The 17,311-nt window shown below is 39.5% G+C and overlaps 1 protein-coding gene across 1 annotated transcript in view; it reads left to right on the top strand.

Annotated features, from left to right (window-relative positions):
• The window catches only part of LOC136857458 (uncharacterized), a 374,657-nt gene that overhangs the window by 55,954 nt on the left and 301,392 nt on the right, over positions 1–17,311 (top strand). Inside the window, exons 6-7 of the mRNA XM_067136132.2 lie at positions 12,725–12,919; positions 15,937–16,138. Coding sequence (XP_066992233.2) covers positions 12,725–12,919; positions 15,937–16,138 — 397 coding nt within the window. The remainder of the gene's footprint in view (positions 1–12,724; positions 12,920–15,936; positions 16,139–17,311) is intronic.

Genomic DNA, 17,311 nt, shown 5'->3' on the forward strand with positions numbered 1-17,311 from the left:
CTCTCATGATACAACATTTTTATCATGTTAATTAATGATTTTGGTACATTCCTTTTCAGTAGGCATTCCCATACATGTTTTCTCTTTACTGTATCATAAGCTTTTTCCAAATCCAAAATTACGAATATGATTTCCTTGTTCCTTTCCAGATGTTTTTCCATTATTGTTCGCACTGTAAATATCAAATCTATTGTTGATCTATTCGGTCTAAAGCCATATTGTTTTTTCTCTAACTGTTTTTCTATTATATCCCTCAGTCTTTTGTCTATGACTTTCTCTATTACTTTTAGCCCATGTGATAATAGGGTTATACCTCTGTAATTTTCACATTTGTTCCTATTTCCTTTTTTGATGATGATGATAATACTTGTTGTTTAAAGGGGCCTAACATCAAAGGTCTTCAGCGCTATTTCCTTTTTTGAACAGTGGTACAATTCTTCCTTGTTGCCAATCTTCAGGTATCCTTTCATCTTTCCATATGGCATTGAGGGTTCTGTACAGCCACTGTAGTCCAATGCTTCCTGTTGCCTTAATCATATCGGCATTGAATTCGTCTTTTCCACTTGCTTTACCTTTGGTCATTGCTTTCACTGCTTTTCAAGTTCCAACCATGTTATCGGGTTCTCTTCTTTTTCTCCATCTATTATTTCCACTTTCTTATCTCCTTCTTCCGAGCAGTCATCCTCATTATAAAGTTTTTCAAAATACTTTGCCATCACCTTTTGAATACCCTTTTTGTCATGATGGATCCATTTTTTCTCTCTAATACCCTGATTTTTTCTTGATTTATTCTTTTCGATTTTATTACTCTGTATAATAGTTTCTGATTTCCTCGACTATCTTGCTCAATTTTGTTGGTAAACTCTCCCCAACATTTCTCATTTTCTTCCTTGATAATCCTCTTTACTTGTAGTTTCAATCTTTTGTATTCAACATGTAATCTTTCTTTCTTATTCTCATCCCTCTGATATGTTTTTTGCATTTCCTTATCCATTTCTTTCTTCACCTTGTTCCTTTCTCTTTTATTTTGTCTATCCATCACTGTGCCTCCATTCCCTTAACCTTTGCTTTTGTTTTCCTGCATACCTCAATTGCTGCTTCCACAAATGGCTATCTTAAATTGTCCCACTATTCTTTTCCACTTTGTATTTCCATGTTAGGCAATTTCCTTTTTATACAGTCTTAGAATGCCATTCTTTTATCCTCCTCCTCCAGTTCCCAAATCCTGATCTTTGGTTTCTTCTTCAATACAATTTCAGGGATTTTTACTTGTTTTAATTCCACAATTAATAATCTATGATTACCTTCTATACTTTCACTGGAGTTTACCTTCGTATTCATGACATATCTTCCCCATTTTCAGTCTGTTATTATAAAATCAATAAGTGTTCCATACTGTCTGTCCCAACTGTATCAGCCGATCTTATGGCTATTCCTCTTCATAAACCATGTGTTCTTTATTATCAGGTTATTTCTGATACAAAAATCCAACAGTTTCTCTCCATCTTCATTTCTATCACCATACCCATATGGGCCCAGAACATTCTCATACCCCATTCTATCATTTTCCACATGAGCATTCAGATCTCCCATTATCATGATCCATCTCCAACAATATGTGCTTCCAGTTCATTGAGGAACTCTACCTTCCACGCTACATCCTGTGGTTTAAGTGAAGGCTATCTGAGCACAGATCGCTATCTCCTACCCACCCATTAGGATCTAGAAATCTCACTCACAGTTTCCCACATACCCACTCTATAGTCTCTTTTAAATCCCCAATCACCTTCCAGTCAGTATCCCTCCTACACAGAATTCCACTGATAACAATCTCCGCCTCCTTAAACTTCACCCGTGCTGCATTTACCAGATCTTACTCATCTCCTACTATGTTGGTACTTATACCTGCTTGCCTTACATTGTTGGTACCAACGTGAAACACTACCACCTTCTCCTTTCCCTCCTCCTTCTCCTCTACTTTCCTCAACATCTGCCTCAACCTAATTCCTGGATAACACTCTACCCTGGTTCCCTTTCCTGCACAAATTTTCCTCACATGTATATCACCTGTGCTGCATTTACCAGATCTTACACATCTCCTACTATGTTGGTACTTATACCTGCTTGCCTTACATTGTTGGTACCAACGTGAAACACTACCACCTTCTCCTTTCCCTCCTCCTTCTCCTCTACTTTCCTCAACATCTGCCTCAACCTAATTCCTGGATAACACTCTACCCTGGTTCCCTTTCCTGCACAAATTTTCCTCACATGTCTATCACCCGTGCTGCATTTACCAGATCTTACACATCTCCTACTATGTTGGTACTTATACCTGCTTGCCTTACATTGTTGGTACCAACGTGAAACACTACCACCTTCTCCTTTCCCTCCTCCTTCTCCTCTACTTTCCTCAACATCTGCCTCAACCTAATTCCTGGATAACACTCTACCCTGGTTCCCTTTCCTGCACAAATTTTCCTCACATGTCTATCAGTGGAATCCCCCATGACCAGAGCCTCAACCCTACCCACCTCATTCAATCCCCTCCCCTCCTGGTCAGTCCTATCTTTCCTGACAGCTGCAGAAGCTACTTCCTCCTCCCTCTTCTCCCTCCCATGACCCTGTTCCACCTGTCTTTTCCTATCCACTACTCTACATTTCCCTTTCCTACCTTTTCCTACATTTTTATGTCATCCCGACTTGACTTCCAGATCCTTGTTCCCTTATCACCGCGAACAATAGGAAGCATAACCAAAAAAATGGCAAATAAGTTAATATGATAACACAGCTGATTCAGAAAGTAATGGAACCAACTAGAGGGAAGAATATTTGGACGTGGTGTTGGTAAGACCAGATGAGCTCTATAGAGAAACCAAAGTAATAGATAGAAGTGATGACATAGCTGTTTTTGTCGTAGTTAAAAATAAATGTGATAGAAAGGAAGGTCTTAAAAGTAGGACTATTTGGCAGTATCATATGGCTGATAAGGCAGGCATGAGGGAGTTTTTAAAAAGTAACTATGATCGAAGGAAAACGGTAAATAAAAATGTAAACAGACACTGGGATGGGTTTAAAGCAGTTGTTGAGGATTGTGAAAACAGGTTTGTACCTTTAAAGGTGGTAAGGAATGTTGAAGACCCACTTTATTATAACATAGAAATAAGGAGACTAAGAAAGAGGTGAAGAATGGGAAGAAATAGAGTTAGGAATGGCTGTGGAAGTAAGGAGAAATTGAAGGAACTTACTAGGAAATTGAATCTAGCAAAGAAGTCAGCTAAGGATAACATGATGGCAAGCATAATTGGCAGTCATCCAAATTTTAGTGAAAAATGGAAGATTATGTATAGGTACACTAAGGCAGAAACAGGTTCCAAGAAGGACATTGCAGGAATCATTAATGAACAAGAGGAGTGTGTATGTGAAGATCGTCAAAAGGCATAAGTATTCAGTCACAGCAATATGTAAAGATTGTTGGTTACAAGGATAATGACCAGATAGAGGAGGTGAATAATACTAAAGGAGTATTAAAATTTACCTATGATACCAATAACATTTACAAGAAGATACAAAGTTGAAACCTGGAAAAGCGACTGGAATTGATAAGATTTCTGAGGATATACTAAAGACAGTGGGTTGGGATATAGCACCATATCTGAAGTACTTATTTGATTATTGTTTGCATGAAGGAGCTTTATGAAATGAATGGAGAGTTGCTATAGTAGCCCCTGTGTATAAAGGGAAGGGTGATAGACATAAAGCTGAAAATTACATGCCAGTCAGTTTGACATGCATTGCATGTGAGCTTTGGGAAAGCATTCTTTCTGATATTAGACATGTTTGCAAATTTTAATAACTAGTTTGATAGAAGGCAGTTCGAGTTTAGGAAAAGTTATTCCACTGAAGCTCAACTTGTGGGATTCCAGCAAGATATAGCAGATATCTTGGGTTCAGAAGGTCAAATGGACTGTATCGCGACTGACCTTTCTAAGGCATTTGATAGGGTAGATCGTGGGAGACTACTGGCAAAAATGAGTGCATTTGGACTAGACAAAAGAGTGACTGAATGGGTGGCTATATTTCTAGAAAATAGATCTCAAAGAATTAGAGTTGGCAAAGCTTTATCTGACCCTGTAATTATTAAGAGGGGAATTCCTCAAGTTTATGTTTTCTTATATATAACAACAATGGTTGGAATAAAGTAAGTCAGGACCTTTATAAAGAATTTCTCAGAAGTGATGACAATGAAATTATAGAGGAACTGCTCAGAACACTTGATGTAGCTTGTCGGGAGAAATGGATGAAAACTATAAAAATCTTGACTTCAAACATTCCAGTAGAAAAGCTTGGAGCTTATTGAAGAAGCTTGGAGCTACCCCACCAGTTCAGAGGAGGGAAATCCTGGTCGTCTAACCAAGTTGCTTATCAAATCGTCTCTTTATCAAGATCTCCAAGAGATAAAATACATACAAGAATGGTAAAACAGGAACTTAGAAATGTCAAAGCTAATTGCCAAACTCATACAGAATATTCACAACCATTTATGCAAGAAGAGGTTCTTACAGCTCTTAAAAGCATAAAAGCTGGAAAAGCCTGTGGGTTTGATGGTATACATAATGAATTCCTACTGAATACTGATCCATATGCCAAACTATGGTTAGCAAGGTTCTTTAGTGATATCCTGAAGACTGGTCGATTCCTAAAGAGCTAAAGGAAACAAAAATAATAGCAATTCCTAAACCAGGAAAGGAAACAAATAAGGCAGAAAACTCTCCTCAGCTCTCCTCAGTGCTTGCTATAAACTACTGGAAAGATTAATTCTAAAATGAATCAACAGCAAAATTATGGATCATATCCCACATGAACAAGCTGGTTTCCGAACAGGGAGGAGCTGTACTGATCAAGTCCTTAGTCTTACGACTTATATCAAGGCAGGCTTTCAAGATGGTACGAAGACGTCTGTAGTATTTATTGATTTGACAGCAGCCTATGACACAGTATGGAAGGAGGGCTTCCTTTTAAAATTCTTAAGAGTGATCCCCTGCAGAACTCTGGCCCAATTAATAAATAACATGCTATGTGATAGATATTTCCAAGTTATCCTGGGCAAGGAAATCAGTAAGCAAAGAACTTTGAAAAACGGTCTTCCATAGGGCTCTGTACTCGCACCAATCCTTTTCAACCTATATATTGCAGACATCACTCATTCTGTAAGTAGGAAATTTGGTTATGCAGATGATCTAGCCATTGGCATCAGTAGAAAATGCATAGAGGAAACTGAAAGGATATTGACAGATGTTCTTTCAGTCCTATGGCAGTATTACCACAAGTGGCGACTCACACCAAGCCCAAGTAAAACAGAATCTTCATGTTTTCATCTTCATGACAAACAGGCAAACCAACAACTGAAAATCTACTTTAATGAAAATCTAATTAAATATAATCCTACTCCAAAGTATTTGGGTGTCATGCTTGACAGATCGCTAACTTATCAACAACACCTGAATATGTAGCAGTTGAGGCTTTAACGGCCGGCATTAAAAATCATGTCAGCGTTTTCCGGGCTTGTAGGCCGTGGTCCAGGAGAGAGTGAATGTCCCGACGTTCCACCAAAGACTGCGTTCGGCATTGTCAAGGGTTCCGACTGACTTCGATAGCAGCGAAGCTCTCAGTGGAATGAAGTGCTGTTGTAATTCCACCTACTTATATAGTGCAGGATATAGTACGCTGCTTGCCTATTGGCCTCTATGGTGGGGGGTGGTCGCTGATTGGCTGTTCTTCGGCCAATGGTTGAAGCGTTAGTGAGCCCGATGTACACTGACCTGCCTTGGCGGAGACAGGCAGCTGATCAGCTATTGCTTTCTTCTGGTCTGCCACGGCTATCGTGTCCTTCAGGGTTAGAGCTTTCAAGACTGGAAATCAGGCTTTGTTTACCCATTCAGATTCCTCCTTACGGTTGAAGCTGTTGGTGTGCTTTAGGATTTCAATGGCTTCCCTCTGTAGCCGGGCGTGATAACACACAGTAGTTGACAGTACTTCGGTGTTGCTGTACTGTATGTCATGGCCTGCTAGCAGCGAGTGTTCAGCAACTGATGATCTATCTGTCTGTCCCAGCCGGCTATGTCTATTATGCTCCTTCAGTCATGTGGCGATGCTGCGTTTGGTAGTCCCTATGTATACATGGCTGCAGCTGCACGGGATCTTGTAGACACCTGCTGTGGAGAGAGGATGGCGCTTGTCTTTGGCAGACCTAAGCAGTTCCTGGATTTTCTTCGTCAACCTGTATATGGTTTTAACCCCATAGGACTCCAGTGGCCTCCCTATTGTGTCAGTTACTTTCTCGATATACGGCAGAAAGGCTTTAGCTGCCGTCGTACATCAGAGACTCAGGCCACTTCATAGAAAAACTGAATAACAACCAGCTAGAAACCGAAGACCCGCTTGTCAGCTTTGATGTGGTCTTGCTCTTCACTAAGGTACCTGTGAATGAGGCCATGGACCACATCGCCCGGATTTTTCCCGAGGACATTACCAACTTGTTCAGCCACTGCCTCATGACAAGCTATTTTCTGTAAAATGGCAATTTCTATGAACAAGTGGACGGCGTCGCCATGGGCAGTCCTCTGTGTTGTGTGTGTCCTCTGCACCTAAAGCTCCGCGCCTACAAGCTCCGCAGCCCGCCGCATCACCGATGTTTCCAGAGACTACAAGGTGACTGCACTGCGCCTGGCATGCTCGTCTGTGACGTCAGCCAGCGCTATATAAGGAGCAACATTCCTCGCCTCTCCAGGACTACCCCAGTGTCCAACGACCAGACCACACCGCAAGTCAGACACGGAGGCATCCTCTTTAAAATGTGTTTGAACAGGTGGACTGATTTCTGGCCGTGAGGTTTCACCTCTGGACATTGCCTCACTTTCCCTGATCCCCATAGCCATGTCGAGCCCCGAGTCAAGCATTCTGCTACTCCCTCAAGTCCTCCCAGTGCTCTGACGTTATTCTTAGCATTCTGCTAATTAAGAATATTAATGCAAGTTCCTTGCAAGTCTAAGCCTAATAATAGCTTCCTGTTAATACGAACTCTCGCTACGAGTTACACTTATTATTACTCAGCAGATAGTTTTCGACTATCCAGGGACATTCTCATTGGAACAGACAATCTCAACAAGATAGAATTGAATGTGTATATAGGACTCTCACTTGTATAAATGTATATATGCCACAGACCTTCAGTTTACCTTTTAATATCAGCATTAACTGCGTGCAATTAATCAACCTTCAAGAAAAGTTTAGTTATATTTCTTGTAAATACTGTATAAAACTATTGAAGCAATAAACTTTATGTTGTGTTACTGTATACTAAGTTCCTTGTATACAACACGCTGAGTCCGGTGATAGCAAATTTCTATATGGAAAAGTTTGAAGAAACAGCACTCGAGACCGCACCACTGAAACCTAACGTGTGGCTGCGCTTCGTAGACGATACCTTTGTGATCTAGAGCCACGGAAAGAAACAACTACAGCTGTTTCTACAGCATCTGAATAGTATTAACACCAGTATTCAGTTCACTATGGAGACAGAAAACGAGGGAAAGCTCCCTTTCCTCGATGTTTGGTAATGTAGACTGCCGATTAAAACTTGGGACACACAGTATACCGCAAGCCGACCCACACAGACCGCTATCTTCAGAAGACGTCCAACCACCACCCACGACAAAAATACGGAGTGATTAACACGCTAGTCGACCGTGCTAAGAGAATTTGTCAACCTCAGCATTTAAACGAAGAACTCAGCCACCTCAACAGGGCCCTACTCACAAACGGGTACAGCTCTAAAGATATTCAGCGAGCACTCCATCCCAGACGTCCAACAACCAAGAAAAAAAGAGGAGCGGACGGCAGCTAGCCTTTCTTCTGTACATTGAGAAAGTAACTGACAGAATAGGGAGGCTACTGGAGTCCCATGGGGTTAAAACCATATATAGGCCGACGATGAAAATCCAGGAACTGCTTAGGTCTGCCAAAGACAAGCGCCATCCTCTCTCCACAGCAGGTGTCTACAAGATCCCGTGCAGCTGCGGCCAGGTATACATAGGGACTACCAAACGCAGCATCGCCACATGACTGAAGGAGCATAACAGACATAGCCGGCTGGGACAGACAGATAGATCATCAGTCGCTGAACACTCGCTGCTAGCAGGCCATGACATACAGTACAGCAACACCGAAGTACTGTCAACTACTGTGTGTTATCATGCCCGGCTACAGAGGGAAGCAATTGAAATCCTAAAGCACACCAACAGCTTCAACAGTAAGGAGGAATCTGAACGGGTAAACAAAGCCTGATTTCCAGTCTTGAAAGCTCTAACCCTGAAGGACACGATAGCCGCGGCAGACCAGAAGAAGGCAACGGGTGATCAGCTGCCTGTCTCCGCCAAGGCAGGTCAGTGTACATCGGGCTCCCTAACGCTTCAACCATTGGCCGAAGAACAGCCAATCAGCGACCACCCCCCACCATAGCGGCCAATAGGCGAGCAGCGTACCGTATCCTGCACTATATAAGTAGGTGGAATTACAACAGCACTTCATTCCACTGAGAGCTTCGCTGCTATCGAAGTCAGTCGGAACCCTTGACAATGCCGAACGCAGTCTTCGGTGAAACGTCGGGGCATTCACTCTCTCCTGGACCATGGCCTACAAGCCCAGAAAACGCTGACATGATTTGTAACACCTGAATAATACAACAGCCAAAATCCGTTCCAGGAACAACATCCTTCAGAAGCTTTGTGGTACTACATGGGGATCAACAGCTGCAACACTTTGTTGCTCTGCACTGGGACTAGTCTATAGTACAACAGAATATTGTGCTCCAGTCTGGCTAAACAGCAACCATACCAGTAAACTTTACATCCAGCCCAATACTACAATGCGTACAATCACAGGTTGTCTAAAAACTACACCAACATTTTGGCTTCCAACTTTGTCACATTCATCCACCTGCACTGAGAAGACAGGATGCTTTGTTACGTGAATATAGGAAAATATTGGATCACCCGGACCTTCCAATTCATGACTACATTCCAAGTGCAATATCTGGCAGGTTAAAATCCAGACATCCAGCAATTAAATCTGCTGTTGAACTTTTCAATACGGGCTTCAATATAAATGATCATTGGGAAGAAAAATCAATCCAGCATGCACCACCAGACATTATAAGTTTTAAATACCCAAACTAAACAAGCTAGTTTTGATCTGCCTCGACGTACGTGGAAAATTGCCAACAGGATTCCTACAAACCATGGAGTATGTAATGACTTCCTCTACAAATGGAGCAAAATTTCTGATCCATCTTGTGTTTGTGGAGTGACTCCTCAGACCATCCAACACATTGTGCAGCAGTATAGTATTATGTCATACTCGGGAGATCTGAAGGACTCTCTATTGTTGACTCCAGATGCTATTACTTGGATAGACAAATTGACTCTCACTATATAAATACATACAATGTCATTGTATACTCTGTTTCATGTCTAATAGTAATAAGGCCCTAGTTATTTTAGTATATGATTTATATATTGTTATATATTCCACTGTGTTGCCATATGCTAAATAATAAATAATAATAATATAGATATGAGTAAAGAAGAGGAATCAGAGATAAGGCTTTTTGCAGATGATGTTATTCTGTATAGAGTAATAAATAAGTTACAAGATTGTGAGCAACTGCAAAATGAACTCGGTAATGTTGTGACATGGACAGCAAGCAATGGTATGATGATAAACAGGGTTAAAAGTCAGGTTGTGAGTTTCACAAACAGGATGAGTCCTCTCAGTTTTAATTACTGCATTGATGGGGTGTAAGTTCCTTATGGGGATCACTGTAAATATCTAGGTGTTAATATAGGGAGAAGTCTTCATTAGAGTAATCACATAAATGGGATTGTAAATAAAGGATACAGATCTCTTCACATAATTATGAGGGTGTTTAGGGGTTGTAGTAAGGATATAAAGGAGAGGATATATAAGTCTCTGGTAAGACCCCAAGTAGAGTATGGTTGCAGTGCAGGAGACCCTCAACAGATTTACTTGATTCAAGAATTGGAAAAAATCCAAAGAAAAGCAGCTCATTTTGTTCTGGGTGATTTCCAACAAAAGAGTAGCGTTACAAAAATGTTGCGAAGTTTGGGCTGGGAAGACTTGGGAGAAAGGAAGCGAGCTGCTCAACTAAGTGGTATGTTACACGTTATAATTGTCATGTTAGGTCCGTATTGAAATGTACGTAAATACAAAGTATGTTACACAATGCAACGTCTCTTATATTGGTCAAACAGGCCGGAGTTTTCAAACTAGGTACTTTTAGAACACTATAATGCCATTAAGCACAATAAATTTTCAGCTATGAGCATATGAAAGAAACAGGACATCACTTCACGACGATAGAAAGAGACCTCACAATTTTTAAAAGAGTAAACAAAGGAAAGTTGATGAATGAACTTGAAACCATCTATATAATTTTGGACCAATACTACAACAAAAATCTAAACCTCAATTATTTAATTGAGGTCAAGAATCCATTATACGAAAGTTTACCCAATTATTGCAAACTCTAAATTCAAAACATAACTACATTCTTAAAAATCTTAAGTTAACATCTTCTAGAACCTCCACTACTTTAACTAACTTGACTCCCTTCATGTCCGCCCCTACAATTCTCCCGCAACCCAACACGACTCCCTCCCTGTCCGACCATGCAAATCTCTCGCAACCAACAACACATAAACTTAATGCTCCGCCTAACCCCTCCCCTCCACAAAACCCTCCTCTGCCAATCTCACATCGATACAATACTAGAAGCACAAGTGTCAGGCATTCAACGCTACCATAGCAACTGCATAACAGTCAAAGAAATAAATGAACCTACACATAACGTTGTTTTTCTTCAACTAACCTTTCCATAACTAATTTACATCTTTACAGACGAAAGAGTAAGTGTTTTATACATTTTCCATGTTTTATTTTTTAAACCCACATTCTCTTCAAAAATACCTTCCTAAGCATTCACTCTCCTCTTGTTACAGACTCTATCAGCGTCGAAAAACCTTCGAATTTTGCTCCTCCAAACAAGATAAATACATCTATAGACAACCTAATGCTTTTTCCTTACTCCCACAATTACTTAAGGAAGACAGTTATCTTATCATAACGCATTCGACTTTCACTCCTTCAGCCAGTTAAATAGACTATAGGCAGCTGAACAGCCACTTAAGAAGGCTGTTGTCTTTTCACAAGATACGAAGTTGGCATCTGTGACAGTTTATCAGCTTTGCTTTTTCTGATCCTCTAACAGAAGTATTCAAGGAGGCACATTTCTGTTTCATTATAAAGACTGAGCTGTTTATTACTCTACCCCAACAATTTTTGAACGCTCCAGAAAGTATAATCGTGTGAACTTTTGACATGCAGCTTGATACTGCAATTTTAGCCAAGGACATTCTAACAATTTGTATGTTTGGACAGACACCTACAATGATATCATCTTTTTATGACTTGTAAGAGCAATCAGGATCCTGATTTTTTACCATACAGGTTTGAGTTTGAGGCTGATGCCCTTAATATGGGCGAAACATGTCCCTTAACGTTTTATAATAATATTTCATTTCTAAAAAGATCTCTTTGTATTGAATAGGTGGATATAAAAAATAATAACACTTGTAACATACTTTGTATTTAAGTGGTATGTTCCGAGCTGTCAGTGGAAAGATGGCATGGAATGACGTTAGTAGACGAATAAGTTTGAGTGTTGTCTTTAAAAGTAGAAAAGATCACAATATGAAGATAAAGTTGAAATTCAAGAGGACAAATTTGGGCAAATATTTGTTTATAGGAAGGGAAGTTACAGAATGGAATAACTTACCAAGGGAGATGTTCAGTCAATTTCCAATTTTTTTGATATCATTTAAGAAAATGCTAGGAAGACAACAGATAGGGAAGCTGCCACCTGGGCGACTGCCCTAAATGCAGATCGGTAGTTATTGTTTGATTGGTCATTCACATTAAAAAGCAACAGAACACCTGAAATTAAATATATTTATTAATCAGTATTAATCAATTGATTAATCCACTCTTACACATAAAGCAAATGACGGGATCAGCAGTATTCTAGTCATTGGCTAGTATGAATTTGAGTGTCTCCTGCAGTCTGAGGTTCCATCTTAAGTCTGAGAGATCTGCGCACTCTGCGAGAATGTGGGCTATGGTGAATTTGGTACCACAAGTACACACTTGGGGGGATGAAAGTGTGTAAATCTTCCATAACCTCTCCTGAACCTACAATAGGTTATGTAGGAAAATAATGGTCTCAGGCGTGAAGGTAAAAGAAGAAGAGGGAAACTAAGACAAAAATGGATAGACTCAGTTTTTAATGATTTAATGATGAGAGATGTGGATCCGAATGTGACTACAGAGCTAATTGCAAATAGAAGATGATAAAATTACGGAGTTAATTCATGTGTGTGTGTGTGTGTGTGTTTTTTTTATTTTATTTATAATATAGCAATGTTGAACCACAAGCAAAAGAGAACTCATTATAAATAAACAGTTAAGTTTCCTTTTATGATTTTTAAGTGCTCAGTATCACAGTCATTTTTATGATTTGTAAATAAAATGTTACTGCTTATGTTATATATTTCTACGATTTCTTATTTTGATGTTTACTATGTTGTAGTCTGGAGGGATGAAGCTTATAAAATATTTACCTCCATCCTCAGAAGATGAGGAAATCAGTGAGGAAAGTAATAAAATCCCCGACATCAAAGAGGAAGAGATCCAGGATTCACCACGTTCATGTGTTATTCCTCCACCTTGTAAACCACCTCGCAGCTGGGACCTTATACAGTCTGGCGTCATTGATGACCCGAAGGTAATTAAGACGTATTATAATTTTTTGTTATTTTTATTTTCAGTTATTTAGAGTACGTGTATTTTGGAGTTAGGTATGAGAAAATCTTTGAGGGATAGCTGCTCTTTACCAAGGTTTGCCATGAGATACAGCCCAATAATTCATTTAAAGATAAAAAAAATCATACATTTAAAAAAAATTATAAATGAGAAATCCAAAGGCAGCTACTTTGCAGAGGAAGTACTTAATTTTATTTTTTAATGGAACCATACAGATCATGGTGTACAATATACAGAGAGTCCTATAACACACATAGGGCTATTACTTGTATTGTGGATGAATTTATCTTAAAGCCTTTGGCAAAATTGATTATTTTGGAACTATTCTATGAGCATCAAACAACAGTTCTCTGACTTCTCATCTTTCCACTTTGTCTTCTTTTGTCAGATATTTGAAGCAAGATTTATAATTTCTTTCCTTTCATCATTAACATCGTCATCTTATGAGCTGTACTTTCAAATGTTGTTGTTAGGTCAACTATTAAGCCACTATTCTGCCTTCTATCAATAGCTATTATATCCACACATTTAGTAGAACCTACTTCTTCAAATATTTCAAACCCACATCATTTCTTCATATACTCAGCAATAGTACTCCTGATCCTGTAATGTCTGTTCCTAAGAAGTTCTCCTTTACAACAGAAGCAGGAATGTTGTAATGACAGCATCTTTATAGCATTAGTTCTTTGTGAAGGGGAAAGGCCTTTCTTGGCAGAAATCTGAGAATTTATGTTGGCAAGTTGAAGAAATGTTGTACTCCTCTTTCATGATGCGGTAAGTTTTTCCAAGTCAACACTTCCTAAGTTTTGCATGTTAGGTTGTACTTCTTGTGGTAAGCCAAGATTGATTAAACTAGACCGAATTTTTTCTTGGAAGTTTCTTGTTTGACTCAGTAGTGGATCACAAGTTGAACTAAGCCATAAAGCTTTCATAATTCCCAAACTGCAAACTTTCTTCATTTAAAGGAAAGCAGTATATATGGTAAAACTACATTTCACATCTGTCTACTTCAGTGTATCTTTTCTTAAGTTATATGGAAACTTAAGTTTCTACCTAGTTTGTTCAGTAGTGTTTTTAAACCTTCTGTAATAAATCTTGTATGCTCAATATAGGCATGAATAGGAATGAATAAATAGGATAAACAAATTGACAGGTTAGGGTGGGAAGAGGAAGTAATAGAAAGAGGAGACAAGTACAAACACGAAAACATAAAAAGGAAAGAACCCTTCTATTCCATGTATTCTTCGGGTATCCTTGAGTCCTGCATTTCTTTGTCATACCTGTAACATCTTAGCTGACATTTCTCTGTCTCTTCTTGTAACTCCCATTCTATTCCTCAGGAATTTTAGTTCTCTATTCTGCACTATGCTAATATCTCTTCCTTTCATTACCCAAGTCTGTTATGTATAAGTTAATACTGGAGTTTACTAGGTATGATATAAAATTAGTTTACTTTCCTAGGGTACATCCTGACTGAAGATTGAGCTTCTAACACTTGCCCATTCACTGATCTCTCTGTCATTTCTGCCACCTATACTTCCTAAATATTTGGAACTTTCTACTTTATTCAGTCCATCCCCTCCAAATACTATATTTACTGTTGGTCAGTCCTCCTTTGTTATCAACAGAAACTCACTTTTCTTCTAATTGAATTTCATCTCATACTATTCTGCTGCTTCTACCATTTCATTCAACTGTTCCTGTTACTCTTCCTCCTTACTACCCCCATACCACCATGTAATTTTCAAACACTATTACTTTCATCTTCTCTACCCATTTCTGCTATCTTTAAAATTTAAATTATGAACTTGCATATTGATGCTATTCTGCAACCAGCATACCAAAGGCAAGTAATGAATCCCTAGTCAGTGGTTACTTTCAGTACCCATAATGTTGTGGTGGTTTTTTTTTTACTCATATTCAATCTTGGGTACCCTTCCACATTCTAGCCTCAGATATGTAAAAATTTGTACATGTTAAGACACTATACACACACACACACACACACACACACACACACACACACTCTCTTTTTTTCTTTCGCAAGGAGCGTGCACGTGTTCAACTTAGCATCAATAGCCAGTCTGAATCTCAGCTGTTAATATGGTGAGACAGTTATCATTGCAGCACCGTATTTTCGTATGTAAAAGTTATTTTAAATACAAGTCGGCTCGATGGGTACGCATGCATTTGTTCAGCAGTATCCTGCTGAAGTGCCACCTTCATGAACACAGATTCACGTAATTGTAAATAAATTTGAAACTACTGGCTGAGTGCTCAATAAAAAACATGCACGCAACGAACAATTTTAACAGAGGAAAAGCTAGATGACATTGGTCTTGAACGGTCACCGAATAAATCACTCACAAAATTAGCACAACAAGTAGGGGTTTCGGTTTCTTCTGCACACAGAGCTACAAAGCTGTTACACATCAAACCGTACAGGTTTATACGGTCCCATTGTTTAAAACCTGCTGATCCAGCCACAAGAGTGAGATATTGTGAGTGGTAGCTTGCGTCATTGAATGATCGTTTATTCTACTCACAGCTTGTGTTCTTTTCGGATGAGGCCTGGTTTCATCTTAATGGTCATGTGATCAGTCAGAGCTCTCGCTATTGGTGTGCAAAAAATTCTAATGGTGTTTATGAAATCCCTCATTATGAAGGATGACTCTTCCAGCATCTTTTGTAAGGTAAGTTTTCATATAAGATTGTATACACGCTTAAACCAGGGCGGCCGCACGCGACGTAACTTGGGTTGAGGCAGCTGTAGCGCAGAGTATAAACACTGTGCCTTCGGTCTGGGTTTATAAGAGAGACACTGTATAGTGTTTACCTTGTGTGCTTAATACATCCAAGACAATATCCCTCTGCAAATCTTTCTCATGTTTATAAATTTCTTTCCTGTTCTCTTTCTCATTTTAAAATATTTGATTATGTTATTGTTTTCTCTCTAAATTGACTAGTTTGTTACACTAGGGATCAGAACCAAGACGCCGTAGTTTACTGACTTTGGGTTCCCTTCGTTCGAAGAGGGAGAGTTTCACAGATTCTCCCAGTGGAGCAGAATCTCCCAGCTTGAGAGGGGAGAGCCCTCAAGTAGGGCAGGGTGACGCAGATCAGTGGGTCAAGAGTCAGAGTTTTAGTAACCAGGGTGTAGCTGCTGATGACCCCCTTGCAGGTAAGATGTCTGTTTGTGAGAGCTTAACCAGTATTATACTTTTTTGTCTGCTCCCTCTTTAACCCCTCAGCGCTGACCTCTATACGTGGTGTAGACCCTCTTTTCTTCCGTAGCCGTCGACCTCTATACGTGGTATAGACCATTCATGGCTTCACATTTATGGTTGTAGCGTAAAAGAATTTTGGAGTTATCGAAATGCAAATGGTTTTGATTCCAAGAAGAAATGTTGGGATTTATCATTGTTGTAAGAGAAGAATTGTACAGTAGTTCATTAACATAAAGTTGTTTGTGCAAATATACTTTTTTTGTCAAGCTAGTCTTCTTTTGCTAGTGGCTTTACGTTGCACTGACACAGATAGGTCTTATGGCAATGATGGGATAGAAAAGGCCTAGCAGTTGGAAGGAAGCAGCCGTGGCCTTAATTAAGGTACAGCCATTTGCCTGGTATGAAAATGGGAAACCACGGAAAACCATCTTCAGGGCTGCTGACAGTGCGATGCAAGCTCACAGCCGCACACCTTAGCCGCACACAAGCTAGTCTGAAGAATAATCTCTTGTTTTTTAAAAGTCTGTTTGCTTCATCCTTTCCCACAGAATAAAATAAAGAAATCATGACCCGAGATATTTGTGTTTTTGCATGATAGTCTTTGCTCTGTTTGTGCATTCAGAGTGCAGTTTATATATTACATTTGTCTTTTCTTTCTAGGCTTGAAATATTTTTGTAACTCTCCACCAATGCTCTGTGTAGATATCAGTTAGTGCTGCTTTCTGTCATACAATACAAGAACCAGTTGGGTATATATCTCGTTTGTAAGAGAGTGTCTCGACTTTTTATCTGAAATATTTATCGAGTTGGTTTGTTTTGTCATAAATGTTACTCCCCACAGTCAGGTTCATCCTGCTGCTTTGGGTCTCGCTGCAGCCGCATTAGTCCGTGTGACACACCACGCACAATGACTAGCTCCAGCCGTGGTTTGACCGACAGTAACGTGCTTGAAATATTTTATAATTCAGATGAAAGTTTAGTCGGAAGTAGCAGTGATAGTATTAGCAGCACTGACAATGAAATATGTGATGTAGCTGTGGCGGATGCAGTGTTAAATGATGAGAGTGCTGATTATTATTATTATTCTTCTTGTTTCGTATAGGCCAGCTAAGGACCACGACATTCAA

Source organism: Anabrus simplex, chromosome 1 (assembly GCF_040414725.1).
Source record: "Anabrus simplex isolate iqAnaSimp1 chromosome 1, ASM4041472v1, whole genome shotgun sequence".
NCBI lineage: Eukaryota > Metazoa > Arthropoda > Insecta > Orthoptera > Tettigoniidae > Anabrus > Anabrus simplex.